Here is a 13,913-nt window from a genome sequence, read left to right on the forward strand (position 1 = left end):
ATATAGGTAACCTACACCATAATTTTTTTGACTGCGACCTCCACAGGGTCAACCACATTCCTCTGTCTCCTCCTCTGCCTTCTCCTCCTCCTCCTTCTTAAAGCATATCCTTTAACATTTCTTGTAATATTTGTTTGGTGGTAACAAACTCCTTTAGCTTTTTCTTGTCTGGGAAGCTCATTATTTTTCCTTCAATTTTAAAAGATAGCCTTGCTGGGTAAAGTAATCTTGAATATAGGTCCTTGCTTTTAATCACTTTGATTATTTTATGTCAATCCCTTCTTGCCTGAAAGTTTCCATTGAGAAATCGGTTGATAGTCTTACAGAAGCTCTGTTGTATGTAACAAACTGTCTTTCTCTTGTGGCTTTTAAGATTCTCACTTTGGGACTTCCAGCCAAGATGGAGGCGTAGGTAGATACATTTTGTCTCTTTGCACAACCAAAAGAAGGTCAACAAATTTGAAAACAAAAAAATAACCAGAACTACCAGAAAACTGAACTGTATGGAAGTCCAACAACCAAGGAATTAAAGAAGAAACCAGACCAGTAGGAGGGGCAGAGATCGGCAGCCAGGGGAAAGAGGACCCGTGGCAAGGCAGCAGCTGGCAGACTGGGCGGTCCCACATTTGTGTGTGGACAAACCAGGAGGAACAGCTGGGGAGCGAGACAGACCATGCAATCCAGGGTTCCAGTGTGGGAAAAGAAAGCCTCAAAACCTCTGGCTGTAAAAACTTGTGGGGGTTGTGGCAGCAGGAGAAACTCCTAGACTCACAGAAGAGTTTGCTGGAGAAACCCACAGGGTCCTAGAAAGTATATAAACCCACCCACAAAGGAATCAGCACTAGAAGGGCCCAATTTGCTTGTGGGTAGCAGGGGAAGTAACTAAAAGCCAGCTGAGAACTGAGCAAGTCGCATTGTTCCCTCTCAGGCCCCTCATACAATGCCACAACGCAGCAACGTGGGTTGCCTTGCCCTGGAGAATACCTAAGGCTCCACCCCTTACAACAAAACAGGTGCACACTGAGACAAAAAAATGTGGCCCAAACAAAAGAACAGATCAAAGCTCCAAAAATAGAACTAAGCCAAGAAGAGAGAGCCAACCTATCATACGCAGAGTTCAAAACACTGGTAATCAGGATGCTCACAGAAATGGTTAAGCATGGTTGCAAAATGTAGGAAAAAGTGAAGGCTATAAATAGTGAAATAAAGCAAAATATTACAGGGAACCAACAGTGAAGGGAAAGAAAATGGACTCAAATCAATGATTTGGAGCAGAAGGAAGAAATAAACATTCAACCAGGACACAATGAAGAAACAATTCAAAAAAAAAAAAATGAGGAGAGGCTTAGGAAACTCCGGGACAACTTGAAACATTTCCAACATCTGAATCATTGGGGTGCCAGAAGGAGAAGAGGCAGAGCAAGAAATTGAAAACTTATTTGAAAAAATAATTAAAGAGAACTTCCCCAATCTGGCAAAGGAAATAGACTCCCAGGAGATCCAGGAAGCTGAGAGAGTCCCAAAGAAGTGGGACCTGAGGAAGCATACACCAAGGCACATCATAATTACATTATCCAAGATTAAAGATAAGGAGAGAATCATACACACAGCAAAGAAAAGAAGACAGTTCCCTACAAAGGAGTTCCCATAAGACTATGAGCTAATTTCTCAAAAGAAACGTTGCAGGCAAGAAGGGGCTAGCAAGAAGTATTCAAAGTCCTGAAAGGCAAGGACCTACATCCAAGATTACTCTATGCAGCAAAGCTATCATTTTGAATGGAAGGGCAGTGGAAGGGCAGATAAAGTGTTTCCCAGATGAGGTCAAGTTAAAGGAATTCAACATCACCAAGCCCTTATTTTATGAAATATTAAAGAGACTTATCTAAGAAAAAGAAGATCAAAAACTATGAACAGTAAAATGACAACAAACTCACAACTATCAACAACTGAACCTTAAACACACACACACACACACACACACACATACACACACACACACACAACTAAGCAAACAACTAGAACAGGAACAGAATCACAGAAATGGAGATGGGGGAGGGGGATAGAATGGGGGAAAAGGTACAGGGAATAAGAAGCATAAATAGTAAGAACAAAATAGGCAGGGGGAGGTTAAGAATATTATAGGAAATTGAGTAGCCAAAGAACTTACATGGACGACCCATGGACATGAACTAAGGCAGAGGGTGGGGGGAATTCTGGTGTGAAGTAAGGCGTAGCATGGAAGGGAATAACAGGGAAAAAATAAATGGGACAACTGTAATAGCAAAATCAATAAAACATATATATAAGAATGATTCTCTCTTTGTCTTTAATCCTTACCATTTAAATTATGGTATGTCTTGTTTTGGGCCTCTGTTTTTGGTCCCTCTTAGTTGGGACTCTCTGCACTTCCTGGACTCGAGTGTCTTTTTCCTTCACCAGGTTAGGGAAGTTTTCAGTCATTATTTCTTCAAATAGGTTCTTGATCCCTTGCTCTCTCCCTTCTCCTTCTGATACCCCTGTGATGTGGATGTTGCTATGATTCATGTTGTCTCAAAGGTCCCTTAAACTATCCTCATTTTTTAAAATTCTTTTTTCTTTATGCTCCTCTGATTGGGTATTTTTTTCTACCTTGTCTTCCAAAGAGCCTATTCAATCCTCTGCTTTGTCCAACCTATTATTTATTTCTTCCTGTGTAGTCTGCATTTCAAACATTGTATTTTTCATTTGCCTGGTCCTTGTTTATGGTTTCTATTTCCTTTTTCAAGCTGTTGACCATCCTTATAACCATTACTTTGCACTCTATATCTGATAAATTGCTTCCTGCTATTTCATTTAGCTCTTTTTCTGTAGAATTCTTCTGTTATTTCATTTGGGGTATGTTTCTTTGTTTCCCCATTTTAGTGGTCTCTTTGTGTTTGTTTCTTGGTACTAGGTAGATCTGCTATGACTCCTAGTCTTTGTAGGGTGGCCTTATATAGTAGGTGTCCTGTAGGACCCAGTGGGGCAATCTTCCCAATCACTTGAGCTCAGTGCTCTAGAAATGTCCCTCATGTGTGTTATGTGGGTTTTCCTGTTGTAATTGAGTCTTGATTACTATTGGTTCATTTGTGCATGGGACTGAACCTCAGTCTGGCTGACTGTGAGGCTCCACCCCCAACAGAGTGTGCAAGCTGCTATGCAGGTTCTGATCACAAGCAGCAGAATTTGCTTTAGAAGGTTTTAGTGCTTACAAGATCTCTCTGTGGATATGCTACTTGTGAAGCTTATTGGATTCTGTTTTATTGTTGTCTGAGGCTGGCTACTGAGTATGTTGGTTCTGGGCCTCTTTGGAGCAACTCTGATGAAGACCTATTCAGACGCTGCTTTTGATTGGAGCTGGACAACCTGTTCGGAGCTGTTAGTGAGCCACAGTTTATGGCTCCCTCTGCTGGGTGTGGACCAAGCTGTGTACAAAGTCTGGCTTTTATCAGCAACAGGCTGGCTGCAGGTCAGCAAAAGTCCCAAAGCACCCTGAGATCTGCTTCTGCCTGCCTTCACCTGTTGCCCATTAAATTTTTTATCCTTACCTGAGGGCATTTTTAAAATTGCTTTTAGAGAAAGAGGGAGAGAGAGAGAGAACATTGATATAAGAGAAATATCAATTGGTTGCCTCCTGTAAGCACCTCAATCAGAGTTAGTATATGCCTGGACATGGGATCAAACCTACAACCTAGGCATCTGCCCCAACTGGGAATTGAACCCACAACCTTTTGATAACTGGATCATGCTCCAACCAATTGAGCCACACTGGCCATGGCTGTTCACTGCATGTTAGGCTCAGTCACTGAAAGAGCTTCTGGCTATACTCCTCAGCAGGGTGTATGCTCCACTGGGTGGAGCTACTGCTTTCCCCAGAAAGATGGCATCTGCAATATGGGAGAATGATGCAACACAGAAATCCTGCCAGCTGACCCTTCAGTTCTCTACCCAGAGCCACAAATCCCAGACTCTTCTCATATGACTCTAGTTCATCCTGCCCTCCCTCCCCTGGAGCCCAAGGTGAGTTGCTGTGAATGAAATTTTCTACATTGGTCCTTTAAGGGGATGCCTGTATCACTAGCTGTCTTTCCCTGGCAGACAGAAATCCCACTGCTTTTCACAGCCAGATCTTATGTGGGTGTGCCTTCTTAGCTCTGGTGCTCTGAGCTGGGGAGCCTGGCTTGGGATTTAGACCCCACAGTTCTCACGGTGAACTCCCTCCTACCCTCCCTAGACTTAGATATCCCCCCAGAACCTCAGCTCCCACCCTTGGGAGTGGGCCAATCCTTTTTGCATCTCCGCCCTTCCTACCAGTCTTGATGTGGCTTCCTCTGTAAGTCTTTGGTTATAAGGCTTCTCTTCAGCTAGACTTCACTTGGTTACTCAGGATGATTGTTCTACAATTTACTTATAATTCCAATTTGGTTCTGGGAGGAGGTGAGTGTAGCTTCCACCTACCCTATCACCACCTGGGACCTCTCCTAGTTTCTTCTTTGTCCATTCTCACTGAGTTCAGATTCAGAAACCTGATTTTCAGATTACCTGGCCCGGCAGAGAAGAGTATTACTGGTTTTGTGCTATCATCCACAAACCACAGGATCATCCATATCAGCAAAGAAGCATCAACAAGACTCCCAGAGAATCTGCCCTGTGGTGGGAGGGGACATTCTTACTTTCCAGGGACTGAAAAAACAAAGTACTAAGCCAACTGTCACCAAAACGAAATCACAACTGCCCAAAATCTGCTCTCCTCCAACTGCAGAGACCTGGTATTTGTAACAAAATTCAGAAGTAGATGGTAGGGAGATCACAGGTTAATGAACATATGGAGTGTAATTCTAGGAAAGGTTTAGAACACTTCACTGACAGTGCTCTCACCACACCATGATAAAGAGGAAGGAGAGATGGTTCTTTTATCGGAACATAATGTATCTAATACCGGGAAGACACAGTGAGGAACTATCATGGAATCATCATAAAACTCCTATAAGGTAGGTGCACATTTCAAGATGAGGAGCCTGAAGCTCAGAAAAGGTGAGTAACTCACCCAGTGATACACAGCTAGATAGGGGCAAGCCACATCAGCTCCAAGATCTGTGTGGTTCTAGAATCTAAGTCACACAACCTCCTACTTATACAAATGTGTGTGCACGCTCTGACCAGCTGCTGAGGCTCACTGTGGTGACACAGGTAGAAGAGTCTGGTCTGTGAAAACTGCTGAAGATCAGAGAGTGACAGCAGTTAGTGCTGTGGTTCAAGATTTAATTGTCCCATTTTACCTGGTAATCAGACCAGGACCTGCTCAGTCTGACAGGAGTGGAAGATTCCAGAAGTGAAGTGGTCCCATGATTAAACAGGTTAAGCTGGAATTCCTCAAGACTCACTCTGCCATCTCGGTCTTGATCCAATTTGTTAAACAGGTCCTCTAGTTCCTAAATGAAAGCCAACATATCTCTGCTCTGAGGCTCTACCCACAAGCAGCTAGATGCCAGCTACAGTCACCCAGGCCCACCCATCCACCCTCTCACTCCCTCACCCTCCCAGTCACCCTCCCTCTCCAAGCAGGGAAGTTTGCTTGTCCTCATCCAAACTCAAACTGTTGGGTCACACCTAGCCTCCCCAGGCTCTGGCTTATAAAATCTACATGTCTGGTCAGTTTCCATCCTGCTGTGAATCAGTGCCACCTGAACTTCCTAAATTCCACAAATACCCATTCAGTGTTCAATGTGGCAGGAACTTGTTAGAGGGTAGAAAAGATGTATATGGAGCACGGTCTGGGCCCCCAGAGGTTCAGGGTCTAACAAGGGCAGCAGGGCTGAGAGGTACTTTAACAAGGGGGGACTGCCCTATCACCACTGTTTGTTCCTCCTCCTGTTGGTCCCTGCAGGAGAAAAGGAGAGGTGTAGCTAGGCTCTGACGGCATCATGTTTGGTTTGGTAGTAGAACAGAGCCACATAGGTAGGGGGAAAAGGTGTTACAGGTAGAAGATGCTTAGAGTTTGACAAGGGTCAGAGAAGGACCCTCAAGGATGCAGACTTCAGCAGAAGCACTAGGAGACATCAAAGAATTTTAGACCAGAAAGTGATAAAATTGAATCAGTGCCTGCAGGATAAAGGGATTTTCCAGATCAAACAGCAACCATGGCCATTGCAAAGAACCAGTCATTGAGGGTGGTCTGTCGTTGACCTCCTTTACCTCTTTCTTGAGTCCCTGGAGCCCAATGCTCTGGCAGACCAGAGCCAGCTCTTGCTTGTTGAGGTGACCACTGCTGCCAACACCCAGCTTTTCCCAGATGTCCTGGACCTGGCTCTCAGGAGTATCAAAGGGAGAGCTGTGGGACTTCTGAGTGCTTCCAAAGACCCTGGAACCCCAGGTTGGCAGCTGGCCTGAAGCAGAGGGAGTGACAGGTAAACCTGGTGCTGCAGGTAGAAGGACTAAGGGGAAAAGCACCTAAAATCAGTACATTACTCTGAAATCAGATTGACACAGGTAAGTAGCAAAGCATGAAAAGTAAAATCTAGGTGGTAGGTACATGAGTATTCACTGTACAATTCTGTCAATTTCATTCTGTGTTTCTAAGTTTCATAATAAAACCTCTCTGCTCCATGTGGGGAAAACTTTTTCTGAAGGGAACCTATTAAAGTCACACCATTGGAAACACATAAAAGAGGGCTGCATTATTTGTATATATAATAAAAAAAATTTTTAAATTAATTTTTAGAAAGTTTCAAACCTACCCAAAGTAAAGAGCATAGTCCATTGAATCCCAGTGCACTGGTCACACAGGCTCTGCGATGATAAAGATTTTGCTGTTCTGACTTCAATTACCCCTTTTTTGCTGTTGCTGAAGTGCTTGAAAGTAAATCCCAGATCTCATGTTTTTATCCCTCCCTATTTAATATTTAGTATGTATTTCTGAAATATATGGACATTTTCTTTTTCTTTTTTGATAAAGTCATGTACTTTATTGTGGCATGCATGTCTGAGTTTATGTGAAATAGCCTATTAAATATGATGGGTCTTTTAAATTATTTTTTCAAATTCATTTAAATCAATAGTAATACAATTTCCTGCCATGAATATCAAATCTCACTGTGTGTGCACCTATTTTTAAAGTTGCTGCCCTTATAACTTAGCGAGAAAAAATATATAATCAATGCCCAAGTCTCAGCATGGACCAGGCCATCCTATTTCAGTAGGAAACCAGTACTAGTTAGGTTGTGCTAAAGCTGATTCTTCTGTCTGCCCAAGGTTATAGGGCTCCCCTCTCACTATTGTTCAGTTGTTTGTTCCAGGTGATTTCTCCACAAATTAGTTGTAATTCCAGATTGGTCCTAGGAGGAGGTCAGTGTAACTTCCATTCACTCTGCCACCATCTTGATTCTCCTCTCAACATTTTCTTATATACCCATAATGCCATTATCATACCTAACAAAATCAACAATTTCCCAACTGTCTCAAAAACATCTTACAGTTGACTTGTTTGAATTGGTATCCAAACAGTGCATTTGGTTATTACTTCTATTAAGTCTTCCATCATGAGGACCTCTCCTGTCTCCTAACCCCTAGCACTGTTGGGTTTAAGAAACTGGATCAGCAGTTGTTTTATGGGATATGTCCCTTATCTGGATTTGTATATTTGCTTCCTCATGGTATCATATAACCTGTTCCTCTATCCCTCATATTTCCTATAAACATGAAGTTAGCATCAAAGAATAGTTTGTAATTTGGATTCAGGCTTACTTTTTTTCCTGGCAAAAACACTCCACAGATTAAACTTTGTACTCCGCACTAACTCACATCAGGGGGTGCAGGTGCCTTTGAGATGCAAAGACTCATCAGTGGGTTTGGGTGACAGATGGCCAATTTTTATAACTTTACTACTTTAGCCAATTGGCTTACTGATGGTTTCTGAAGCTTTGCCAGAGAAACAATTTATGGAAGAGGCCATATGCCATTGGTGTCCATAAAGAGCTATCCATAGATGAACTATGCTTTAAACCAGACAGTTACCTCTACTACCAGTCCAACACAGAAAGAGGGCCTCTTCCACCTAACTCAAACTTGAGTTTTATGTCAGTGGTCTATACATTTCAGGTAGATGAGCCACCTTGGTGTTAATTACTTTAATAACCCAACTAACAATCAGAAAGGCACTTTCCTCAAGGAAAGCCAGGGCTGCATGCTCACAAATGTTGCTGTAGGTTGGGGCTGAAGAAAATGCAGGGAAAGAACCAGGCAAAAAAGGGCCACCTCTGAGCTCCCCTCCAATTTAAAATTTCTAATAAAATTTCAAAGCAATTTTGATACTGGGGTTTATTTCTCAAAGCTGGTGGAAGATGTAAGTAAATTCTTTGAGGTTTGACATGGGTGTTTGTGCACTGCTGATGGTTCTAACACAGAGGGAAAGGTTTCTGTTCAAGGTTGTAAAGAAACCAGCCTGCTCTCCGGGCAGAGAGCAAGTACCAAATCATTTTGTGAATAACCACCCTAGGAGCCCTTTCTTAGACTCTGAATCTAAAGAAATTAATACATGATGACTTGCCTTCTCTTCCCAACACAAGGTACCTATCTGCTTCATCCAGTAGCACAGGCAGATGTTCAGGTTAGTTCCTGGACATCTACAGAAGTGAATGGTGGACAAACAATGGTCCTGCACTTGAGGAACACAATCTACAGGTTGTCAGTGCCAACTGCTGATACTTTGCTGCAGCAGAAATTCAAGGTCAACTCTGGTATCCCACTCTACAAGCCAAGTTTTTGCACTTCCTGCCTTGTGACATATCACAAGCTGACCTATTGCAATTTGCTTACATATACTTGCTACTGCTTTCTGGTTGCTTCCATAAGGTTCCCAATGACCAGGACCATGTCTTGCACTCCATATGGGGCACAGATAGGGTCCCTAGAGGGTGGTAAAACTATCCAGTCACAGAAGGGGAGAGTCTGCACCCAGTCCTGTGCATCAGGAAGGGGACACAGGGCCTGCCCTAGGAACAATGGGCCTCAGACCCCAGGGCCACACCTGCCAAGTGGGATCATGCTGGTCCCTGCAGATTGAAATGTCGCAGAACCACACTGCTTCCTTAGCCAGGGGACTCTGCCATAGGGTCTGAACTCAGGTGAGGCTGAGGACAGAGTGACAGCCTCATAGCTAGAACCACACTCAAGAAGAGGCCCACCAGGGATACCACCCACATTACATGCTTCCAGGAAATGATACTTGGCTGGTTCACTGTTCAACAACCCTGGAGCTTTCAGAGCACTGGTTAAAGGTAGCACCAAGCATGAGGCCACAGCTTTACCTTTTGCTTCAAACAACTGATTCTGAGGTTCTTTAGCACTTTCAGCTTCTTCATCTGACTTAAGACTCTGCAGAAAAATGAAGAGAGGATATGACAGTAGGCAGAGCACCAATAATAAGTAGATGGTATGTCTTGGGGCTGGGTAGCGACAACTGGGGAAGAGGACCAACAGCCTGGTGAGATGCAACTCCTTCAAATAAAACCCCACTACTGCAGGGCAGCACCCATACCCAGGCAATAGTTCACAATAAAAACACAACAAAAACATTGTACTTTATCTAACAGGAGAGAAAAATGCTCCCCAAACCAGCGTCTCTTCAAGAAGCGTAGCCCTGGAGATTTAATTAACATTCCATCACAGGACAGGATCTCAACTTGAGGCCTGAAAGTGCTCAACCCATCCCTTATCACTCATATCAGTTCTGCAGTTGGAGGGAGAGCAGGTCTCTCTATCCCTTCAAGAGTTCCGGGGACAGCATGGCATGTTGCAAGGACCTGACATATTGGTGCCCTCTGCAAGCTGCATCCCAAAGGAAAAGGGCCATCAGGAAACTCCTGCTTGAGTAAAAATCTCATGTTTTTGTAACTGAGGCAGCTGACTGTAGGGGGCCATTTTGAGTGGTATCGGGGACTATAGTCCAGCGTAAGCTGGGGCCTGGGAGAGGAACCATAAGACTTGGCTTGAACACTGGTAATAGGGTTGATAGGCAAGACCCGATGATAACTCCGAGGGCCCCCAGGGGAAATCAGGCCTAGAAGTAAATTATATTCCTAGAAGCATGCTTTGTTTCTCCCCTCAAGCTCTGTTAATCTTATACCAGATAACCAGCTAAAGCTGGGAAAGAAATTTATAAAATTCCTGGACCATGATCCAAATCCCACCTGGCACCATATGTTTGCTCATCTCAGACCCAAACAATTTGTTGTGTTCCTCCCATTGTCTTCTTTAAACATCACCTATTCTCTGTAAGCTTAAGTTTCTGATATGATTAGATTACCTATACATTCCTGCTGCCTCTCCCCTGCTTGTAACCCTCTCAATAAAAGCCAGTGAGTACAGGGGCTTGGGGCATTCTCCTTAAGAGAGAATTGCCTTCCCCTTTCCTTGATGGGCAAACAGTGTCTGTAACAACTCTTTCTTCCATCTGTGGCAAATCAGGGGACTTCGCAGGCCGGAATCTCCCATAGCTAACCACAAAGTCAAAGTCTGCTTCTGATGGCTACTGTGTGTCCCATGACCAATTCTGGAAAGAGTGCTGGTTGACAAAAATTCAACACTCCTCAGAGCCAACACTGAGTTGAGGGTAGGAATATGGAAGAACCTGGTATGTCCCATTTGCAACTCAACCGACAACCTAAAATCAGTGTTCCCATGTTCTAGTTCTAGGAATCAAAGACGGTTTTAAGAAACAGGGCAGCACACAAACATGGACCCACACAGCCCTCCATCCTTAAGGGCCAAGTTAAAAAGAGAATGAAAAAAGCAAATGTCTGGGATTTGTTGTTGTTGCCCAGGTATAGCACATCCCTGAGACAAGTGACACTGGGATCTAAACACATATTTTTTTCTTTGCCTCAATAAATGTTGAGCATATAAACAAATTAATTTGGAGGCCCAGGGCTGTCTTATTAAAGATAAGACCCCCTACTACCTCATCTGACAGAAGTGTCATCACAAAGAGCAAGAAACAGAAACCTGGAATCCTTGAAAACAGGTATAATGAGTCCACGATTTACTTGTAGACTCTGGATCTGCCCTGTGGACATATTTCTTGACATGAAGCCCACAAGGCTCCAGAAACCCAGCTCCTGGGTCAGATCCTGAGCCACATGAAAAACTCAGGCAGACTGGGGGTTAGAGTCAACTCCCAAGGCCCGAGAGGATCTGGCATATGCTCTCCAAATTGTATATGTGTGGCTCAGGATATTCTAACTGTTTGAGGAAGGTGGTAAGGCAGGCTTTAACATCCAAATTCCTAACCTTGGGGCTGCATTAGAAAGACAGGTTCCTTTTTATATCCTTGGCTGATTACCACTCCACTCCTCTGAAACTATACCATAAAAATAGCTTTCTTGAAAGGTTTTGTACACAAACTCTCTACCACCCCGTTGTCTGAAGGAGTATGCTTTGAGCCAGAATTCCTTGCAGATAAGTACGTCTAAAGACTTCTCAGAATGAAATGTCATTCTCCAAAGTGCACTGAGCTCCTGGCGACAAAATGCCCAGGAATGCCCATCCTCCCTTTACATCTTCCTGTAGTGAGAAGTGACTAAGTGAAATGCTATTTCCCCAATGCTAGACAGCCTGGGGTGGGAAAGAGAGGACATGACTCACCTCCACACTTTCCAGAGATGCAGAGCGTCGGATCTGGCTTCTTACTGTGGCCTTGGCTTGCTGTTCTGGTAAAAATTTGGTTCTGGTTGCAGAGTTGCATGGCTCAGGTAGGGTCCTACGGCCATACCACTTAGAGCCTCTCACATACTTTGGTGGAACAGCATAGGAGGCAGCTGGAGGGGAAAATGGGAAGTTTCTGGGGGACAGGCCTTTAAAGCAGCCTCTAGACTCGTGCATGCCACTGAGATTCCCTTTAAGAAGGTGTAGATTCAGATACAGAGCCTATCTTCCACTGATGAATGTACTTTTATGCTCAGAGAAAACGTCTGCAAGAACACAGGGAACAGTTAGTAGCAATTATCCTGTTTCTGAGGGTGGGGACTGAGAATGCCAGACAGGAAGACAGGGACTCTCCACTCTAAACTACATGCTGTTTAAATTTTTTCAAGCATATTTTGCTTGTGTTTAGGTAATAAAAACTCATTAAAAAATCTAATTTTTTTATGCAAAGGAAAAAAAATCCTCCAACAATCCAGCAACATACCACTCTAGACATGAGAAATTCCCTTTCCACCCTGCTTACTCTAGGACTCCAAGGTACAGTAGGGCACATGCAGGTGGGCACACACCTCTAATACAGCTGTGTAGGCTCAGGCTCCACATAGATCTAAAGTCTAGGGTACAAGCAGGTATGAACTTTAGTTTTGGGATTCATGAGAATCCCCTAAACCTTAATAATCTTGCACTTTCTTCTTCCCACCTTACCTGTCCACATCTGCACAGAGCAGCTGGGATCTCTCAGCCAGAGAAGACAAGACACTGACTCTGTGCAGGATCTTAGGCAGGCAGGAGGGAGATAGGGGAGGGCCGCATGCGCAGTGGCCAGGACAGGATGTGGGTTCAGAAGGAAGCAACTAGAATGGGCTAATTGGAAAAACATAGGTACCAGTGAGATGAAGCTAGGTCAGGCCAGGAAAACGAGGAGCATTTCACTGCAGATGTGTCTTGAGCCTCATCCCTACAGAAGTCACGTTCCTTAAGGTCAAGAATGCCACATTTCTTTCTTTCATGACCAAAATGGTTAGTCCATAGCCCCTGACCTTGGGACCATCAGAGGAGGAGGCTGGGTCCATCCTGGCTGACCAGAAGAATGGTGATACCAGTGACAGACATAAACTAGGTACATGGGAGGAGTTTCTGGGAGGAAGATGCTCAGTGCCACATGGGACATGCAGAATATGAAGTAAGAGTATAATATTTAAGGCAGCTGACAAAATGCAGGTTGACTATATAATTTCTCACCACACTGAGGAACTCTGAGATAATCATAGGCATTATCACTAATCACTTGGTAGCAAACATTGACAGGGCCTGTCCCAACAAACTCTCACCATGTGACAGAACTCATGGGATGTGCTGAAGGAGAGTGCCAAGTGTCCAAGTCAGCATAGGGAAAATGAGTATCTGTAAACAAACTTACCCACGTTCAGAAGAGGCAAACTACAAACATGAAGAAAGGCTCTCAGTAGAGAGCTGCTGAAAGGGTGAATGAGAGACCAATGAATAAAAGCTCTTGCATCCTATTTAGTTTTCCATTTATAGGGAGGCTGCTGACTGGTTACTGTGGGTGGGAAAGAATCCTCCTCTTTCCACCCAAAAGTGGTGTTAGGAGAGGGATTTCTGTGTCAGGTGAGAAGTGGAAAGCTGTGGCATATATGAGAAAATCAGGTGCACAAAACTCAGAGAGGAACTCTGGCATGCCCTCCTAAGCCATCAGACCCCTGCAGAAGTAGAGTCCTGGCCACCTCCTGGGCTAAGCCCACTTGTTGGCACATCTGGAGATTATGCAACTAGCATGTGTTTCTGCTTTGTAGGCTTGATTTTCCTTCCTTCCACTTCCTCTCCTTACTTGACTCCTAGTCCATGTCTGGAATCCCACCCTGTCCTGATGCTGGCCACACTTCTTCACAGTTGCCAACAAGTCCGCAGTTTCCTGAGAGTAATAAGCCACTGAGAAAAACACATGCCTCTTTCATATATTCCCCAATGTTCTACAAAACACACACACACACACACACACACACACACACACACACAGAGTCCAAAAAACTATCACTTCCCTCCCTCCAAAAAGGAGAAATGCTACTATAGAAAAGTGCCCACATGGCAAGGCAGAACAGAAATAGTAAGAGCAGAGGAATGATGGTAAAATGAATGGGGCAGCCCAGAGAATCAAAAGAGTCATACCCTCTTGG

General features: G+C 44.0%; 1 protein-coding gene across 1 annotated transcript in view; it reads right to left on the reverse strand.

Moving 5' to 3' along the window:
• NINL (ninein like) overlaps positions 1-13,913 on the reverse strand; it is a 216,209-nt gene that overhangs the window by 72,239 nt on the left and 130,057 nt on the right. The window contains exons 4-7 of the mRNA XM_054587462.1: positions 11,659-11,831; positions 9,324-9,390; positions 6,214-6,404; positions 5,298-5,450 (exon numbers count right to left, since the gene is read on the reverse strand). Of these exons, the coding sequence (XP_054443437.1) occupies positions 5,298-5,450; positions 6,214-6,404; positions 9,324-9,390; positions 11,659-11,831 (584 nt within the window). The remainder of the gene's footprint in view (positions 1-5,297; positions 5,451-6,213; positions 6,405-9,323; positions 9,391-11,658; positions 11,832-13,913) is intronic.

Source organism: Pteronotus mesoamericanus, unplaced genomic scaffold, assembly GCF_021234165.1.
Source record: "Pteronotus mesoamericanus isolate MK-2021 breed Mesoamerican mustached bat unplaced genomic scaffold, CSHL_Meso_final scaffold_118, whole genome shotgun sequence".
Classification (NCBI taxonomy): Eukaryota; Metazoa; Chordata; class Mammalia; order Chiroptera; family Mormoopidae; genus Pteronotus; species Pteronotus mesoamericanus.